The sequence below is a fragment of the Salvelinus namaycush genome, chromosome 5 (assembly GCF_016432855.1).
Source record: "Salvelinus namaycush isolate Seneca chromosome 5, SaNama_1.0, whole genome shotgun sequence".
Taxonomy (NCBI): domain Eukaryota; kingdom Metazoa; phylum Chordata; class Actinopteri; order Salmoniformes; family Salmonidae; genus Salvelinus; species Salvelinus namaycush.
The window spans coordinates 73,798,980-73,820,352 of record NC_052311.1 but is presented as its reverse complement, the minus strand read 5'-3'; the positions used below and the strand labels follow the sequence as shown (position 1 = coordinate 73,820,352).

General features: G+C 47.6%; 1 protein-coding gene across 1 annotated transcript in view; it reads left to right on the top strand.

Moving 5' to 3' along the window:
- col14a1a (collagen, type XIV, alpha 1a) overlaps positions 1-21,131 on the top strand; it is a 237,202-nt gene extending 216,071 nt beyond the window's left edge. The window contains exons 46-48 of the mRNA XM_038995206.1: positions 7,995-8,072; positions 15,135-15,290; positions 18,984-21,131. Of these exons, the coding sequence (XP_038851134.1) occupies positions 7,995-8,072; positions 15,135-15,290; positions 18,984-20,137 (1,388 nt within the window). The 3' untranslated portion in view covers positions 20,138-21,131. The remainder of the gene's footprint in view (positions 1-7,994; positions 8,073-15,134; positions 15,291-18,983) is intronic.
- Positions 21,132-21,373: the final 242 nt, after the last annotated feature.

Sequence of the window (21,373 nt, the reverse complement as noted above, 5' to 3'; positions counted from 1 at the left end):
CTCACTACTGTAAGTCACTCAGGATAAGTGTGTCTGGTAAATGACAGAAATCTAAAACATTTTTTTTTTTTCCCCTAATTGTCTTTTCATGAGCTATTGTGTCCCTGGTCTGTCACTCACACTGTTGATGGAAGGAACAAGTCGTGGGTTGGATTTATCCTCCCCTCCTGCCCAGACCAACAGAGCCAGAAACATCCTCATAGTTAGAGATATGACTGACCGGTCTGAAACATCCTCATAGCTAGAGATATGACTGACCGGTCTGAAACATCCTCATAGCTAGAGATATGACTGACCGGTCTGAAACATCCTCATAGCTAGAGATATGACTGACCGGTCTGAAATATCCTCATAGCTAGAGATATGACTGACCGGTCTGAAACGTCCTCATAGCTAGAGATATGACTGACAGGTCTGAAACATCCTCATAGCTAGAGATATGACTGACCGGTCTGAAACATCCTCATAGTTAGAGATATGACTGACCGGTCTGAAACATCATCATAGCTAGAGATATGACTGACCGGTCTGAAACATCCTCATAGCTAGAGATATGACTGACCGGTCTGAAACATCCTCATAGCTAGAGATATGACTGACCGGTCTGAAACATCCTCATAGCTAGAGATATGACTGACCGGTCTGAAACATCCTCAAAGCTAGAGATATGACTGACCGGTCTGAAACATCCTCATAGCTAGAGATATGACTAACCGGTCTGAAGCATTCAAATCAATGAAACATAGTTACAGATGGTAGTGGTAGAAAGCATTATCATTCCTCGAGGGGAAATTGGTTTTGCAGAAGAATCATGTCCATAAAAACAAACAAGGAACAAACAGGAATATGACAGAACATTACACACAAACAGCCTGGTGTTAAACAACACTACAAACAGAGTGTCAGCCTGGTGTTAAACAACACCACAAACAGAGTGTCAGCCTGGTGTTAAACAACACTACAAACAGAGTGTCAGCCTGGTGTTAAACAACACTACAAACAGAGTGTCAGCCTGGTGTTAAACAACACCACAAACAGAGTGTCAGCCTGGTGTTAAACAACACCACAAACAGAGTGTCAGCCTGGTGTTAAACAACACTACAGAGTGTCAGCCTGGTGTTAAACAACACTACAAACAGAGTGTCAGCCTGGTGTTAAACAACACTACAAACAGAGTGTCAGCCGGGTGTTAAACAACACTACAGAGTGTCAGCCTGGTGTTAAACAACACCACAAACAGAGTGTCAGCCTGGTGTTAAACAACACCACAAACAGAGTGTCAGCCTGGTGTTAAACAACACTACAAACAGAGTGTCAGCCTGGTGTTAAACAACACTACAAACAGAGTGTCAGCCTGGTGTTAAACAACACTACAAACAGAGTGTCAGCCTGGTGTTAAACAACACCACAAACAGAGTGTCAGCCTGGTGTTAAACAACACTACAAACAGAGTGTCAGCCGGGTGTTAAACAACACTACAGAGTGTCAGCCTGGTGTTAAACAACACCACAAACAGAGTGTCAGCCTGGTGTTAAACAACACCACAAACAGAGTGTCAGCCTGGTGTTAAACAACACTACAAACAGAGTGTCAGCCTGGTGTTAAACAACACTACAAACAGAGTGTCAGCCTGGTGTTAAACAACACTACAAACAGAGTGTCAGCCTGGTGTTAAACAACACTACAAACAGAGTGTCAGCCTGGTGTTAAACAACACCACAAACAGAGTGTCAGCCTGGTGTTTAACAACACCACAAACAGAGTGTCAGCCGGGTGTTAAACAACACTACAAACAGAGTGTCAGCCTGGTGTTAAACAACACTACAGAGTGTCAGCCTGGTGTTAAACAACACTACAGAGTGTCAGCCTGGTGTTAAACAACACTACAAACAGAGTGTCAGCCTGGTGTTAAACAACACTACAAACAGAGTGTCAGCCTGGTGTTAAACAACACCACAAACAGAGTGTCAGCCTGGTGTTAAACAACACTACAAACAGAGTGTCAGCCTGGTGTTAAACAACACTACAGAGTGTCAGCCTGGTGTTAAACAACACCACAAACAGAGTGTCAGCCTGGTGTTAAACAACACCACAAACAGAGTGTCAGCCTGGTGTTTAACAACACCACAAACAGAGTGTCAGCCTGGTGTTAAACAACACTACAGAGTGTCAGCCTGGTGTTAAACAACACTACAAACAGAGTGTCAGCCTGGTGTTAAACAACACTACAAACAGAGTGTCAGCCTGGTGTTAAACAACACTACAGAGTGTCAGCCTGGTGTTAAACAACACCACAAACAGAGTGTCAGCCGGGTGTTAAACAACACTACAGAGTGTCAGCCTGGTGTTAAACAACACCACAAACAGAGTGTCAGCCTGGTGTTAAACAACACCACAAACAGAGTGTCAGCCTGGTGTTAAACAACACTACAAACAGAGTGTCAGCCTGGTGTTAAACAACACTACAGAGTGTCAGCCTGGTGTTAAACAACACTACAGAGTGTCAGCCGGGTGTTAAACAACACTACAAACAGAGTGTCAGCCTGGTGTTAAACAACACCACAAACAGAGTGTCAGCCTGGTGTTAAACAACACTACAAACAGAGTGTCAGCCTGGTGTTAAACAACACTACAAACAGAGTGTCAGCCTGGTGTTAAACAACACTACAGAGTGTCAGCCTGGTGTTAAACAACACTACAAACAGAGTGTCAGCCTGGTGTTAAACAACACTACAAACAGAGTGTCAGCCTGGTGTTAAACAACACCACAAACAGAGTGTCAGCCTGGTGTTAAACAACACTACAGAGTGTCAGCCTGGTGTTAAACAACACCACAAACAGAGTGTCAGCCTGGTGTTAAACAACACTACAAACAGAGTGTCAGCCTGGTGTTTAACAACACTACAGGGTGTCAGCCTGGTGTTAAACAACACCACAAACAGAGTGTCAGCCTGGTGTTAAACAACACTACAAACAGAGTGTCAGCCTGGTGTTAAACAACACTACAGAGTGTCAGCCTGGTGTTAAACAACACCTCAAACAGAGTGTCAGCCTGGTGTTAAACAACACTACAAACAGAGTGTCAGCCTGGTGTTAAACAACACTACAAACAGAGTGTCAGCCTGGTGTTAAACAACACTACAGAGTGTCAGCCTGGTGTTTAACAACACCTCAAACAGAGTGTCAGCCTGGTGTTAAACAACACTACAAACAGAGTGTCAGCCTGGTGTTAAACAACACCACAAACAGAGTGTCAGCCTGGTGTTTAACAACACCACAAACAGAGTGTCAGCCTGGTGTTAAACAACACTACAGAGTGTCAGCCTGGTGTTTAACAACACTACAAACAGAGTGTCAGCCTGGTGTTAAACAACACCACAAACAGAGTGTCAGCCTGGTGTTAAACAACACCACAAACAGAGTGTCAGCCTGGTGTTAAACAACACTACAAACAGAGTGTCAGCCTGGTGTTAAACAACACTACAAACAGAGTGTCAGCCTGGTGTTAAACAACACCACAAACAGAGTGTCAGCCTGGTGTTAAACAACACCACAAACAGAGTGTCAGCCTGGTGTTAAACAACACTACAGAGTGTCAGCCTGGTGTTAAACAACACCTCAAACAGAGTGTCAGCCTGGTGTTAAACAACACCACAAACCACCACTCCTCTGACTCAGCTTAGCAGGACTTGCTAGAGCAGGAGCTTGGCTTGATTCAGCTTGGCAGGGCATGGTACAGCAGGGTAACCAAGGCATACTAATGGACTAGGTTGGGCACAGCCACCTGTGGAAAGAGTACTGGCTTATTGAGCAGTTAATGCAATGATTGGCAGGGCGTAGTAGAGGAGGACAGTCTGACTAGATGAAGACCAGGCATAGTAGAGGACAGTCTGACTAGATGAAGACCAGGCATGGTAGAGGATAGTCTGACTAGATGAAGACCAGACATAGTAGAGGACAGTCTGACTAGATGAAGACCAGACATAGTAGAGGAGGACAGTCTGACTAGATGAAGACCAGACATAGTAGAGGACAGTCTGACTAGATGAAGACCAGGCATAGTAGAGGAGGACAGTCTGACTAGATGAAGACCAGACATAGTAGAGGACAGTCTGACTAGATGAAGACCAGACATAGTAGAGGACAGTCTGACTAAATGAAGACCAGACATAGTAGAGGAGGACAGTCTGACTAGATGAAGACCAGACATAGTAGAGGACAGTCTGACTAGATGAAGACCAGACATAGTAGAGGAGGACAGTCTGACTAGATGAAGACCAGACATAGTAGAGGACAGTCTGACTAGATGAAGACCAGGCATAGTAGAGGAGGACAGTCTGACTAGATGAAGAACAGACATAGTAGAGGAGGACAGTCTGACTAGATGAAGACCAGACATAGTAGAGGAGGACAGTCTGACTAGATGAAGACCAGACATAGTAGAGGACAGTCTGACTAGATGAAGACCAGGCATAGTAGAGGAGGACAGTCTGACTAGATGAAGACCAGGCATAGTAGAGGAGGACAGTCTGACTAGATGAAGACCAGACATAGTAGAGGACAGTCTGACTAGATGAAGAACAGACATAGTAGAGGAGGACAGTCTGACTAGATGAAGAACAGACATAGTAGAGGAGGACAGTCTGACTAGATGAAGAACAGGCATAGTAGAGGAGGACAGTCTGACTAGATGAAGAACAGACATAGTAGAGGAGGACAGTCTGACTAGATGAAGACCAGGCATAGTAGAGGAGGACAGTCTGACTAGATGAAGACCAGACATAGTAGAGGAGGACAGTCTGACTAGATGAAGAACAGACATAGTAGAGGACAGTCTGACTAGATGAAGAACAGACATAGTAGAGGACAGTCTGACTAGATGAAGACCAGGCATAGTAGAGGAGGACAGTCTGACTAGATGAAGAACAGACATAGTAGAGGACAGTCTGACTAGATGAAGAACAGACATAGTAGAGGACAGTCTGACTAGATGAAGACCAGACATAGTAGAGGAGGACAGTCTGACTAGATGAAGACCAGACATAGTAGAGGACAGTCTGACTAGATGAAGACCAGGCATAGTAGAGGAGGACAGTCTGACTAGATGAAGAACAGACATAGTAGAGGAGGACAGTCTGACTAGATGAAGACCAGGCATAGTAGAGGAGGACAGTCTGACTAGATGAAGACCAGGCATAGTAGAGGAGGACAGTCTGACTAGATGAAGACCATGCATAGTAGAGGACAGTCTGACTAGATGAAGACCAGACATAGTAGAGGACAGTCTGACTAGATGAAGACCAGACATAGTAGAGGACAGTCTGACTAGATGAAGACCAGGCATAGTAGAGGAGGACAGTCTGACTAGATGAAGACCAGGCATAGTAGAGGAGGACAGTCTGACTAGATGAAGAACAGACATAGTAGAGGAGGACAGTCTGACTAGATGAAGACCATGCATAGTAGAGGACAGTCTGACTAGATGAAGACCAGACATAGTAGAGGACAGTCTGACTAGATGAAGACCAGACATAGTAGAGGACAGTCTGACTAGATGAAGACCAGGCGTAGTAGAGGAGGACAGTCTGACTAGATGAAGACCAGGCATAGTAGAGGACAGTCTGACTAGATGAAGACCAGGCGTAGTAGAGGAGGACAGTCTGACTAGATGAAGACCAGGCATAATAGAGGAGGACAGTCTGACTAGATGAAGAACAGACATAGTAGAGGACAGTCTGACTAGATGAAGACCAGGCGTAGTAGAGGAGGACAGTCTGACTAGATGAAGACCAGACATAGTAGAGGAGGACAGTCTGACTAGATGAAGACCAGACATAGTTGAGGACAGTCTGACTAGATGAAGACCAGGCATAGTAGAGGACAGTCTGACTAGATGAAGACCAGACATAGTAGAGGACAGTCTGACTAGATGAAGACCAGACATAGTAGAGGAGGACAGTCTGACTAGATGAAGACCAGACATAGTAGAGGAGGACAGTCTGACTAGATGAAGACCAGGCATAGTAGAGGAGGACAGTCTGACTAGATGAAGACCAGACATAGTAGAGGACAGTCTGACTAGATGAAGACCAGACATTGTAGAGGAGGACAGTCTGACTAGATGAAGACCAGACATAGTTGAGGACAGTCTGACTAGATGAAGACCAGACATTGTAGAGGACAGTCTGTCTAGATGAAGACCAGACATAGTAGAGGACAGTCTGACTAAATGAAGACCAGGCATAGTAGAGGAGGACAGTCTGACTAGATGAAGACCAGACATAGTAGAGGACAGTCTGACTAGATGAAGACCAGACATAGTAGAGGACAGTCTGACTAGATGAAGAACAGACATAGTAGAGGACAGTCTGACTAGATGAAGACCAGGCATAGTAGAGGAGGACAGTCTGACTAGATGAAGACCAGACATAGTAGAGGACAGTCTGACTAGATGAAGACCAGGCATAGTAGAGGACAGTCTGACTAGATGAAGACCAGGCATAGTAGAGGAGGACAGTCTGACTAGATGAAGACCAGGCATAGTAGAGGACAGTCTGACTAGATGAAGACCATGCATAGTAGAGGAGGACAGTCTGACTAGATGAAGACCAGACATAGTAGAGGACAGTCTGACTAGATGAAGACCAGACATAGTAGAGGACAGTCTGACTAGATGAAGACCAGACATAGTAGAGGACAGTCTGACTAGATGAAGACCAGGCATAGTAGAGGAGGACAGTCTGACTAGATGAAGAACAGACATAGTAGAGGAGGACAGTCTGACTAGATGAAGACCAGGCATAGTAGAGGAGGACAGTCTGACTAGATGAAGACCAGGCATAGTAGAGGAGGACAGTCTGACTAGATGAAGACCATGCATAGTAGAGGACAGTCTGACTAGATGAAGACCAGACATAGTAGAGGACAGTCTGACTAGATGAAGACCAGACATAGTAGAGGACAGTCTGACTAGATGAAGACCAGGCATAGTAGAGGAGGACAGTCTGACTAGATGAAGACCAGGCATAGTAGAGGAGGACAGTCTGACTAGATGAAGAACAGACATAGTAGAGGAGGACAGTCTGACTAGATGAAGACCATGCATAGTAGAGGACAGTCTGACTAGATGAAGACCAGACATAGTAGAGGACAGTCTGACTAGATGAAGACCAGACATAGTAGAGGACAGTCTGACTAGATGAAGACCAGGCGTAGTAGAGGAGGACAGTCTGACTAGATGAAGACCAGGCATAGTAGAGGACAGTCTGACTAGATGAAGACCAGGCGTAGTAGAGGAGGACAGTCTGACTAGATGAAGACCAGGCATAATAGAGGAGGACAGTCTGACTAGATGAAGAACAGACATAGTAGAGGACAGTCTGACTAGATGAAGACCAGGCGTAGTAGAGGAGGACAGTCTGACTAGATGAAGACCAGGCATAGTAGAGGACAGTCTGACTAGATGAAGACCAGGCATAGTAGAGGAGGACAGTCTGACTAGATGAAGATCAGGCATAGTAGAGGACAGTCTGACTAGATGAAGACCAGGCGTAGTAGAGGAGGACAGTCTGACTAGATGAAGACCAGGCATAGTAGAGGACAGTCTGACTAGATGAAGACCAGGCGTAGTAGAGGACAGTCTGACTAGATGAAGACCAGACATAGTAGAGGACAGTCTGACTAGATGAAGACCAGACATAGTAGAGGAGGACAGTCTGACTAGATGAAGACCAGACATAGTAGAGGACAGTCTGACTAGATGAAGACCAGGCGTAGTAGAGGACAGTCTGACTAGATGAAGACCAGGCATAGTAGAGGAGGACAGTCTGACTAGATGAAGATCAGGCGTAGTAGAGGAGGACAGTCTGACTAGATGAAGAACAGCGTACTGGGTATCAGAGAGGAACTAGGAGAATGTGAGAAGTTACATGAGGACATGGTGACTTTCTGTTAAGGTCAAGGTCAAATGTAATTTGTGTGTCGTCTGTCCTCAGGTATCCCAGGAGAGAAGGGGGAGAGGGGGAGTCAAGGTGTGGGGACACAGGGCCCCAGAGGTCCCCCAGGGCCACCAGGTAAGGACCCCTACATTCTCTCATCACTCCTCTCTTCTCCTCCAATCACACTCCTCCCTCTCATCCTTCCATTTTACAGAATCACAATCAGAGTGTGTACAGTTTATACTAATCCACATGCAGTATGTAGAGACAGTTTATACTAATCCACATGCAGTATGTAGAGACAGTTTGTACTAATCCACATGCAGTATGTAGAGGCATAGTTTATACTAATCCACATGCAGTATGTAGAGACAGTTTATACTAATCCACATGCAGTATGTAGAGACAGTGTATACTAATCCACATGCATTATGTAGAGACAGTGTATACTAATCCACATGCAGTATGTAGAGACAGTTTATACTAATCCACATGCAGTATGTAGAGACAGTTTATACTAATCCACATGCATTATGTAGAGACAGTGTATACTAATCCACATGCAGTATGTAGAGACAGTTTATACTAATCCACATGCATTATGTAGAGACAGTTTATACTAATCCACATGCAGTATGTAGAGACAGTTTATACTAATCCACATGCAGTATGTAGAGACAGTTTGTACTAATCCACATGCAGTATGTAGAGGCATAGTTTATACTAATCCACATGCAGTATGTAGAGACAGTTTATACTAATCCACATGCAGTATGTAGAGACAGTGTATACTAATCCACATGCATTATGTAGAGACAGTGTATACTAATCCACATGCAGTATGTAGAGACAGTTTATACTAATCCACATGCAGTATGTAGAGACAGTTTATACTAATCCACATGCAGTATGTAGAGACAGTTTATACTAATCCACATGCAGTATGTAGAGACAGTTTATACTAATCCACATGTAGTATGTAGAGACAGTTTATACTAATCCACATGCCGTATGTAGAGACAGTTTATACTAATCCACATGCAGTATGTAGAGACAGTTTATACTAATCCACATGTAGTATGTAGAGACAGTTTATACTAATCCACATGCAGTATGTAGAGACAGTTTATACTAATCCACATGCAGTATGTAGAGACAGTTTATACTAATCCACATGCAGTATGTAGAGACAGTTTATACTAATCCACATGCAGTATGTAGAGACAGTTTATACTAATCCACATGCAGTATGTAGAGACAGTTTATACTAATCCACATGCAGTATGTAGAGACAGTTTATACTAATCCACATGCATTATGTAGAGACAGTGTATACTAATCCACATGCATTATGTAGAGACAGTTTATACTAATCCACATGCAGTATGTTGAGACAGTTTATACTAATCCACATGCAGTATGTAGAGACAGTTTATACTAATCCACATGCAGTATGTAGAGACAGTGTATACTAATCCACATGCAGTATGTACACTGTGTACACTTACTTCTCCTTGTCATCCTCCCTTCACCCCCCCTCACCTTCCATCTTACTTCTCCTTGCCATCCTCCCTTCACCCCCCCAATCATCTTCCCTCCACAATCCTCCCTCAAGCATTTAGAAATCCCAGATAATACATGTGTAGATATGCATCCCGTTCACTACCACCTTTTATACAGACAATCCACCACTATAACGAGAGGTGTTTCTAGGACAGGTTGGCTTTCATGGGACACTAGCGGCTGACACACTTTAATAAAAACATGTCAATCAAAGGCCACACTATGTTGTTGATTGAGAACTCTTGTGTATTCAGACTACACTGTGACTGCAGTGGAATTCCTCTTACTAGGGGTTTTCTGTAAAGAAAACAACATTGGAAACTTTTAATAACATCAGAAAAATCCTCATGTGTTTTGGATTTAAAGTTGATCTGTCTTGGATTGCTGTCTATAATGTCAAACAGATGTTTGGACAATATTTTTGGGGGAGAAACAAACCCTTTTTGTATTGATTCTTCTTTGTACACTACAATTTATTTAAACAGAAAATCAATACAGGACAATGCATCTGATTGTTGTTTAATCGATACTCAACTCTGACAAAGTTCTCTGAAATTGTATTAATGACAAAACAACATTTCTGAAAGTTGACGATGAAACATCAGGAGACTGTGGGTCCTGGCAGAGGTTTTACTACATTAATGGAAATCAGGGAGGATATTTTTAGATCCAACAGCAGAATTCTGTAAATGAGGATTCCGCTCATATCTCACTGAGCACCACAACGCCTCAGATTGTTGTCATGTCAGCAAACATAGGAATGTGTGTTCATGGCTGGAACTGGACTGCTGTAGTCAAACTGGGCTGGGACTGGGCTGCTGTAGTCAAACTGGGCTGGGACTGGGCTGCTGTAGTCAAACTGGGCTGGGACTGGGCTGCTGTAGTCAAACCGGGCTGCTGTAGTAAAACAGGGCTGGGACTGGACTGCTGTAGTCAAACTGGGCTGGGACTGGACTGCTGTAGTCAAACCGGGCTGGGACTGGGCTGCTGTAGTCAAACTGGGCTGGGACTGGGCTGCTGTAGTCAAACCGGGCTGCTGTAGTAAAACAGGGCTGGGACTGGGCTGCTGTAGTCAAACCGGGCTGCTGTAGTAAAACAGGGCTGGGACTGGACTGCTGTAGTCAAACTGGGCTGGGACTGGACTGCTGTAGTCAAACCGGGCTGGGACTGGGCTGCTGTAGTCAAACTGGGCTGGGACTGGACTGCTGTAGTCAAACCGGGCTGGGACTGGGCTGCTGTAGTCAAACTGGGCTGGGACTGGGCTGCTGTAGTCAAACCGGGCTGGGACTGGGCTGCTGTAGTCAAACTGGGCTGGGACTGGGCTGCTGTAGTCAAACTGGGCTGCTGTAGTCAAACTGGGCTGCTGTAGTCAAACTGGGCTGCTGTAGTCAAACTGGACTGCTGTAGTCAAACAGGGCTGGGACTGGGCTGCTGTAGTCAAACTGGGCTGCTGTAGTCAAACAGGGCTGGGACTGGGCTGCTGTAGTCAAACTGGGCTGGGACTGGGCTGCTGTAGTCAAACTGGGCTGGGACTGGGCTGCTGTAGTCAAACTGGGCTGGGACTGGGCTGCTGTAGTCAAACAGGGCTGGGACTGGGCTGCTGTAGTCAAACTGGGCTGGGACTGGGCTGCTGTAGTCAAACTGGGCTGGGACTGGGCTGCTGTAGTCAAACTGGGCTGGGACTGGGCTGCTGTAGTCAAACTGGGCTGGGACTGGACTGCTGTAGTCAAACTGGGCTGGGACTGGGCTGCTGTAGTCAAACTGGGCTGGGACTGGACTGCTGTAGTCAAACAGGGCTGGGACTGGGCTGCTGTAGTAAAACAGGGCTGGGACTGGACTGCTGTAGTCAAACTGGGCTGCTGTAGTAAAACAGGGCTGGGACTGGACTGCTGTAGTCAAACTGGGCTGGGACTGGGCTGCTGTAGTCAAACTGGGCTGGGACTGGGCTGCTGTAGTCAAACTGGGCTGGGACTGGGCTGCTGTAGTCAAACTGGGCTGCTGTAGTCAAACAGGGCTGGGACTGGACTGCTGTAGTCAAACTGGGCTGGGACTGGGCTGCTGTAGTCAAACTGGGCTGCTGTAGTCAAACTGGGCTGCTGTAGTCAAACAGGGCTGGGACTGGGCTGCTGTAGTCAAACTGGGCTGGGACTGGACTGCTGTAGTCAAACTGGACTGGGACTGGGCTGCTGTAGTCAAACTGGGCTGCTGTAGTAAAACAGGGCTGGGACTGGACTGCTGTAGTCAAACTGGGCTGGGACCAGGCTGCTGTAGTCAAACTGGACTGCTGTAGTCAAACTGGGCTGGGACCAGGCTGCTGTAGTCAAACCGGGCTGCTGTAGTAAAACAGGGCTGGGACTGGACTGCTGTAGTCAAACTGGGCTGGGACTGGACTGCTGTAGTCAAACCGGGCTGGGACTGGACTGCTGTAGTCAAACTGGGCTGGGACTGGGCTGCTGTAGTCAAACCGGGCTGCTGTAGTAAAACAGGGCTGGGACTGGACTGCTGTAGTCAAACCGGGCTGCTGTAGTAAAACAGGGCTGGGACTGGACTGCTGTAGTCAAACTGGGCTGGGACTGGACTGCTGTAGTCAAACCGGGCTGCTGTAGTAAAACTGGGCTGGGACTGGACTGCTGTAGTCAAACCGGGCTGCTGTAGTAAAACAGGGCTGGGACTGGACTGCTGTAGCCAAACTGGGCTGCTGTAGTAAAACAGGGCTGGGACTGGGCTGCTGTAGTCAAACTGGGCTGGGACTGGACTGCTGTAGTCAAACAGGGCTGGGACTGGGCTGCTGTAGTCAAACAGGGCTGGGACTGGGCTGCTGTAGTCAAACTGGGCTGGGACTGGACTGCTGTAGTCAAACAGGGCTGGGACTGGACTGCTGTAGTCAAACAGGGCTGGGACTGGGCTGCTGTAGTAAAACAGGGCTGGGACTGGGCTGCTGTAGTCAAACTGGGCTGCTGTAGTCAAACAGGGCTGGGACTGGACTGCTGTAGTCAAACTGGGCTGGGACTGGGCTGCTGTAGTCAAACCGGGCTGCTGTAGTCAAACTGGGCTGGGACTGGACTGCTGTAGTCAAACTGGGCTGGGACTGGACTGCTGTAGTCAAACTGGGCTGCTGTAGTAAAACAGGGCTGGGACTGGACTGCTGTAGTCAAACTGGGCTGGGACTGGACTGCTGTAGTCAAACCGGGCTGCTGTAGTAAAACTGGGCTGGGACTGGACTGCTGTAGTCAAACCGGGCTGGGACTGGACTGCTGTAGTCAAACCGGGCTGCTGTAGTAAAACAGGGCTGGGACTGGACTGCTGTAGCCAAACTGGGCTGCTGTAGTAAAACAGGGCTGGGACTGGGCTGCTGTAGTCAAACTGGGCTGGGACTGGACTGCTGTAGTAAAACAGGGCTGGGACTGGGCTGCTGTAGTCAAACTGGGCTGCTGTAGTAAAACAGGGCTGGGACTGGACTGCTGTAGTCAAACTGGGCTGGGACTGGGCTGCTGTAGTCAAACCGGGCTGCTGTAGTCAAACTGGGCTGCTGTAGTCAAACTGGGCTGCTGTAGTAAAACTGGGCTGGGACTGGACTGCTGTAGTCAAACCGGGCTGGGACTGGACTGCTGTAGTCAAACCGGGCTGCTGTAGTAAAACAGGGCTGGGACTGGACTGCTGTAGTCAAACTGGGCTGCTGTAGTCAAACAGGGCTGGGACTGGACTGCTGTAGTCAAACAGGGCTGGGACTGGACTGCTGTAGTCAAACAGGGCTGCTGTAGTAAAACAGGGCTGGGACTGGGCTGCTGTAGTCAAACAGGGCTGGGACTGGACTGCTGTAGTCAAACTGGGCTGCTGTAGTCAAACAGGGCTGGGACTGGACTGCTGTAGTCAAACAGGGCTGGGACTGGACTGCTGTAGTCAAACTGGGCTGCTGTAGTCAAACAGGACTGCTGTAGTCAAACAGGGCTGGGACTGGACTGCTGTAGTCAAACTGGGCTGCTGTAGTAAAACAGGGCTGGGACTGGACTGCTGTAGTCAAACCGGGCTGCTGTAGTCAAACTGGGCTGGGACTGGACTGCTGTAGTAAAACAGGGCTGGGACTGGACTGCTGTAGTCAAACCGGGCTGCTGTAGTAAAACAGGGCTGGGACTGGACTGCTGTAGTCAAACCGGGCTGCTGTAGTCAAACTGGGCTGGGACTGGACTGCTGTAGTAAAACAGGGCTGGGACTGGACTGCTGTAGTCAAACCGGGCTGCTGTAGTCAAACTGGGCTGGGACTGGACTGCTGTAGTAAAACAGGGCTGGGACTGGACTGCTGTAGTCAAACCGGGCTGCTGTAGTAAAACAGGGCTGGGACTGGACTGCTGTAGTCAAACAGGGCTGGGACTGGACTGCTGTAGTAAAACAGGGCTGGGACTGGACTGCTGTAGTAAAACAGGGCTGGGACTGGGCTGCTGTAGTCAAACAGGGCTGGGACTGGACTGCTGTAGTCAAACAGGGCTGGGACTGGACTGCTGTAGTAAAACAGGGCTGGGACTGGGCTGCTGTAGTCAAACAGGGCTGGGACTGGACTGCTGTAGTAAAACAGGGCTGGGACTGGACTGCTGTAGTCAAACCGGGCTGCTGTAGTAAAACAGGGCTGGGACTGGACTGCTGTAGTCAAACCGGGCTGCTGTAGTAAAACTGGGCTGGGACTGGACTGCTGTAGTCAAACCGGGCTGCTGTAGTAAAACAGGGCTGGGACTGGGCTGCTGTAGCCAAACAGGGCTGGGACTGGGCTGCTGTAGTCAAACTGGGCTGGGACTGGACTGCTGTAGTCAAACAGGGCTGGGACTGGGCTGCTGTAGTCAAACAGGGATGGTCTGAAGGACAGGCTTCTGTAGTGGAAACCTCAACAGAAGGAGGATAATAAATGAATCCAAACGGTCTGACCTGGGTTCAGGTCATTATTCTGAGGGAACCCACAGGTATTTATACACACTGCAGTCTGGACACTCAACAACCCACAGGTATTTATACACACTGCAGTCTGGACACTCAACAACCCACAGGTATTTATACACACTGCAGTCTGGACACTCAACAACCCACAGGTATTTATACACACTGCAGTCTGGACACTCAACAACCCACAGGTATTTATACACACTGCAGTCTGGACACTCAACAACCCACAGGTATTTATACACACTGCAGTCTGGACACTCAACAGCACACAGGTATTTATACACACTGCAGTCTGGACACTCAACAACCCACAGGTATTTATACACACTGCAGTCTGGACACTCAACAACCCACAGGTATTTATACACACTGCAGTCTGGACACTCAACAACCCACAGGTATTTATACACACTGCAGTCTGGACACTCAACAACCCACAGGTATTTATACACACTGCAGTCTGGACACTCAACAACCCACAGGTATTTATACACACTGCAGTCTGGACACTCAACAACACACAGACTATTTTACATCCTAGTTTGTCATTGCAGAAGTAACAGGGGGGACGATTCATAAAACATAGTTTTCATTATTTTATCTCTACAGTTTACAACATGGTCAGCCGTAGCAAGAGACTGGTTTTTGGTGTGTAATTTGTCCCTTGTAGATCCTGTTACTTAACTGTGTATCTTGCCTCCACAGGTCTTCTAGGAGAGGGCCGTACAGGCAGCCAAGGCCCCGCCGGTAGACCAGGCAGCCAGGGCACCCCAGGGCGACCGGGCACCCCTGGATCCACGGGCCCTGCTGGCGCTGCTGGCTACTGCGACCAGAACTCCTGTTTGGGTTACAACGTTGGAGGTAACCACCATCAGAACACATAGATATCACTATCTATAAGTTCTGGATACTGTAGGACTGAGATTCCTAGGAGGAACTGTGTTTTATACCACAGTAAATCTGATGGATACTGTGTATGGTTATGCACTGAGTGTACAAAACATTAAGAACACCTTCCTAGTATTGATGTTGTCCTCAGAACAGCCTCAGTTCATCGGGTCATGGACTCAACATGGTGTCGAAAGCGTTCCACAGGAATGCTGGCCCATGTTGACTCCAATGCTTCCCACAGTTGTGTCAAGTTACCCCGTTCAAAGGCACTTAAATGTCTTTCCCATTCACCCTCTGAATGGCACACATACACAATCCATTTCTCAATTGTCTCAAGGCTTAAAAATCCTTCTTTAACCCGTCTCCTCCCCTTCATCTACACTGATTGAAGTGGATTTAACAAAGTGACATCAATAAGGGATCATATCTTTCACCTGGATTCACCTGGTCAGTCTGTCATGGAAAGAGCAGGTGTTCTTACTGGTTTGTACACTCAGTGTATACTGTTCCTGAATTCAATCAAAACAGAAATGTAGAAAGAGAGAGTAACAGTAACTGCTGTGTGTGTCAGATCTAAAGTCTTCTCTTCATCCTACGTTGCAGCAGAGCCATGTCATTCTAGTCAGCTGCTGTGTCCACACAGTATTTTGAAGGGACAATGAGCCAGTGGTTAGTTAGTGTTATTTTCATTAGATGAAATGAAAGACACTTGACGATGTTTATTGCAGATCATTTCAGGACATAAACAACTCCAGTGTCTGGCTCCGCCCCTGACTTTACAACTAGTAAAAGTATTTTCCCAGTGACTGACTAACTGGCGACTGGTAAATCTTACACAGATTGACATTGTAATTGTCCCTATAAATTTCGTAAAGTATTTTAGAGCTATTGAAATGCTGTGTCGTGTGTTCTCGTGAGACGTTTTATACCCTATGCATGTTTAATATGACTGCCCATGTCCTTAGTTTATTTTATTTAACTAGGCAAGTCAGTTAAGAACAAATTCTTATTTATAATGACGGCCTAACCCCGACCAAACCCGCCCTATGGGACTCCCAATCACACCCAGATGTGATACAGCCTGAATTCGAACCAGGGACTGTAGTGACGCCTTTTGCACTGAGATGCAGTGCCTTAGACCGCTGCGCCACTCGGGAGCCCACTTAGTGGGCCTGCTTTCTTTTTGACTGGTTATTACTTCACTGCTAACTTGGTCTAAACGGATATTAACACGAAGACAATTATGCTACAGCTGTTTTGATTGAATTCAGGCAGGGTATTTGTCATTGAACAATTGGTTCATTCTCACAGATGTGGTAAAAAATGGTGTTGTATCACTTTAAGAGGGGAGTGCCTCTTACAGCAATGTGTGGTGAGCATTTGACCTAAAATGCATCCCCATAACTTGTGCATGACTGAGTTCTATACTGTAAGTATACTGGATGAAAAAACCATGTATCCTGTGTGACTCTCATTTCACTGTTCTACATCTTTATGACATTTTCTTACATGAAGAGAACTAAAGATTAGATTACAGCACTATGTTGTGCCTGTACGTGTCTGCTTTCAGAGCTCTGATGAGCAGCTGCCATAACACAGCAGTCTGAGTCAGAGATACTGACCAGCACAACCACTAGTGGGTCCATGTGGTATTTGGAATGGTAGCATGTTGGTGTTATGTGGTCTGGTATCTGTACTGACGTAAGGTACGTGTTTCTCTCTGTCTCATCTGTTCTGGTTCTAAAGGAGGACAGGAACAGGAATATGAGAATGACTACTGAGCAACATTCTCTTAGTTCCAGACACCCTCTCCTTCCTCCCTCCCTCTCCTCCCTCCCTCCCTCCCTCCCTCCCTCCCTCCCTCCCTCCCTCCCTCTCCTCCCTCCCTCCCTCTCCTCCCTCCCTCCCTCCCTCCCTCTCCTCCCTCTCTCCCTCCCTCCCTCCCTCCCTCCCTCTCTCCCCTCCCTCCCTCTCTCCCTCTCTCCCTCCCTCCCTCTTTCCTCCCTCCCTCCCTCCCTCCCTCCCTCCCTCCCTCCCTCCCTCCCTCCCTCCCTCCCTCCCTCTCTCCCTCTCTCCCTCTCTCCCTTCCTTCCTCCCTCCCTCCCTCCCTCTCTCCTCCCTCCCTCCCTCCCTCGCTCCCTCTCCTCCCTCCCTCCCTCCCTCCCTCCCTCCCTCCCTCCCTCCCTCCCTCCCTCCCTCCCTCCTTTCTTCCGCACAAAAAGAGACCATCAGACACAGTCTACTCCCTCCCCTTATAAAGAGTCCATCAGCCACCCTCTCCTCTCCCCTCATAAAGAGACCATCAGCCACCCTCTCCTCTCCCCTCATAAAGAGACCATCAGCCACCCTCTCCTCTCCCCTCATAAAGAGACCATCAGCCACTCTCTCCTCTCCTCTCCCCTTATAAAGAGTCCATCAGCCACCCTCTCCTCTCCCCTCATAAAGAGACCATCAGCCACCCTCTCCTCTCCCCTCATAAAGAGACCATCAGCCACCCTCTCCTCTCCCCTCATAAAGAGACCATCAGCCACTCTCGCCTCTCCTCTCCCCTCATAAAGAGTCCATCAGCCACCCTCTCCTCTCCCTTCATAAAGAGTCCATCAGCCACCCTCTCCTCTCCCCTCATAAAGAGACCATCAGCCACCCTCTCCTCTCCCTTCATAAAGAGTCCATCAGCCACCCTCTCCTCTCCCCTCATAAAGAGTCCATCAGCCACCCTCTCCTCTCCCCTCATAAAGAGTCCATCAGCCACTCTCTCCTCTCCTCTCCCCTTATAAAGAGTCCATCAGCCACTCTCTCCTCTCCTCTCCCCTTATAAAGAGACCATCAGCCACCCTCTCCTCTCCCCTCATAAAGAGTCCATCAGCCACCCTCTCCTCTCCTCTCCCCTCATAAAGAGACCATCAGCCACTCTCTCCTCTCCCCTCATAAAGAGTCCATCAGCCACCCTCTCCTCTCCCCTCATAAAGAGTCCATCAGCCACCCTCTCCTCTCCCCTCATAAAGAGTCCATCAGCCACCCTCTCCTCTCCCCTCATAAAGAGACCATCAGCCACTCTCTCCTCTCCCATCTTTTCTTCCACACATAGAGACTATCACTACCCACCTCCCTTCACCCCTCACTACCTCTTGAGATCACCACCACTGTGTTCAAACACTCGCTTCACTCTCCATCTATCTCTGCCTGTCATCAGACATTTCGTGTTGATCTTGCTACCCTCGCATCACATCACCCCGCTTGGAAAACAATCCATCTGGATTTTTCTAAAAGTCATGAATCAGAAGATATTGTTTCCTAGACAATGCTTTGCTCCAGCCGCCCACCAGCCGCCATCTTCCTTCCTCCCTGTGTATATCTTCTCTCTCCTGATCAAGGCATCCTTGTGAATGACAAACACTAATCAGACTCCCACTTACTCCCACTGGTGTGGCTCACCCTCCCTCGTATACATCCACGGCTACACACTGTGTTCTTCTTTCTCACTGCAGTAATATTGTGCCTGTGGCTCTCTGTCTGCTTTCTCCTGTACGTCATTCTGCTAACCCAGATGCTACCCCGGGCAACAAGCTAACAACCCCAGACAACAAGCTAACTTAGCGGTGGTGGTTTAGAAAGAGGTTGCTAGTGATGACACCCCATTGATCTAGATGTTCCTCACCATAGTACAACAACTCCCCCACACCAACTACCAAAACTATCACCCCACTGGCCGTTATGACCCCCGTGGAAATTACAACAACGATGATGAAGACGATGAGGAAGATGAGGAGGAAGAGGACCCATTCGCTGGGTATAGAGGCTACCCCCCTCAGTACTACCAGCCCAATTACCCTCACCCCCCTGCACGCCCTGCACCCCAATCCCACTCCCAGGACACTGAGATAAGGTCCCCAGGGATAATGATGAGCCGTTTCTCCAGAGATGTGGTCACACAGAGAAGAGCCACCGCTAACACAGACCAGACTGGACAGACAGGACAGACTGGACAGAGGAGCGATGCTGCAGCAGATACTGAAAGAGAGGTGGAGGTGATTGGAGAAGCCCAGACTGGACAGAGGAGCGATGCTGCAGCAGATACTGAAAGAGAGGTGGAGGTGATTGGAGAAGCCCAGACTGGACAGAGGAGCGATGCTGCAGCAGATACTGAAAGAGAGGTGGAGGTGATTGGAGAAGCCCAGACTGGACAGAGGAGCGATGCTGCAGCAGATACTGAAAGAGAGGTGGAGGTGATTGGAGAAGTCCAGACTGGACAGAGGAGCGATGCTGCAGCAGATACTGAAAGAGAGGTGGAGGTGATTGGAGAAGTCCAGACTGGACAGAGGAGCGATGCTGCAGCGGATACTGAAAGAGAGGTGGAGGTGATTGGAGAAGCCCAGACTGGACAGAGGAGCGATGCTGCAGCAGATACTGAAAGAGAGGTGGAGGTGATTGGAGAAGCCCAGACTGGACAGAGGAGCGATGCTGCAGCAGATACTGAAAGAGAGGTGGAGGTGATTGGAGAAGCCCAGACTGGACAGAGGAGCGATGCTGCAGCAGATACTGAAAGAGAGGTGGAGGTGATTGGAGAAGCCCAGACTGGACAGAGGAGCGATGCTGCAGCAGATACTGAAAGAGAGGTGGAGGTGATTGGAGAAGTCCAGACTGGACAGAGGAGCGATGCTGCAGCAGATACTGAAAGAGAGGTGGAGGTGATTGGAGAAGTCCAGACTGGACAGAGGAGCGATGCTGCAGCAGATACTGAAAGAGAGGTGGAGGTGATTGGAGAAGTCCAGACTGGACAGACAGTCCAACCACCTCTCTATGTCCCTGTGGGTTAATGAAGATGCCAGGGTCTCCTGTATGATAGCGCTGTCAGATTAGGATATCTGAAAGTGCCTGATTTGTGTCAATGCTGGTGTGTGGGATGTAGGGGGACTGAGGAAGAGAAGCTATCCCCAGTGATGTACATTCAAATCACTTACCTTTGTAGTGAAGTTGCATGCAGCCTTTGAGCCAGCGCATTGAGAATGACTGGACTGTGTCTTTGGGTTGATGTGTAATAAATCAAACATCTTTTTTGTAATTTGACATTATGAATGGATGACATTTGTACAGGCTGTCAGCTATTTATAACCATGTGTCATTTACATTATAGTGCTTCCATGTTGACTTTACCCTCAATCTTTAAGTTGTCAAGCCAGTTCTCACAATGATTTCTCACTATTTGTGTACAATGGCCTCTCTTCTTGATTTAATATGATACATCGTGACCTCTGTTGAAGCAGCTTTCCCCCCACTGTTATTGTACGATGAGGAAGTTGTTTTTTTAAGCATGCCTAAACATTGAGGAACCAAACTTCAACCACTGTCCTATCAAAGAAAACTACAGCTATTGTAAGACTCTCAAGCGTTCTCGTCCAATCGACCTGTTATCGCATTGTTAATCGACATGGACTTGGTCTTGTACGACTGGGTGTTAGTTACGCTTACTCTTGTCACAGGCAACGACAGAGAAGGTGCTAGAAGGACTTGTGATGAGCTCCACAAATCTGAAGCTTAATGTTTTCCTTATTGCCTTTCCAATGTGTTGTTGTTATTATGATGATTATGCAACGTGGTGCCCGTCCACTGTGAGGAGAGTGTTGAATATAGTTAGGCCTGTGGTCTAATTTGTGTTTTTGGACAGAAATGGAATTCCGAATGTAGAACTAACAGGTACCAGTGAAATGTATCATCAGACCAGACCACCAAACGTTTGAAACTGATTTAGGAAGTTATTTATTTATACTTTATTATTTGTTTTATAACCAATAAAACTGTAATACAACAGTGTTCTGTAGCTCGGTGTTTGATTAGTAGGGTCTGTTAGAACTAGGTATAAGTTCTGTTGTCTGATTGACATGTGACTCACTGTCCACCACAGTAGGGCCTGTGAGAACTAGGTATAAGTCAGTTGGTGCTGTTGAAGATGAGGGAGGACCATTTATTTTCTCATGAGCACAGCCTTATTTCTATTACAGCATATTGGATGACTCTCATCCATATTCCATTCACCCAGTTCAATGTAACAGTGA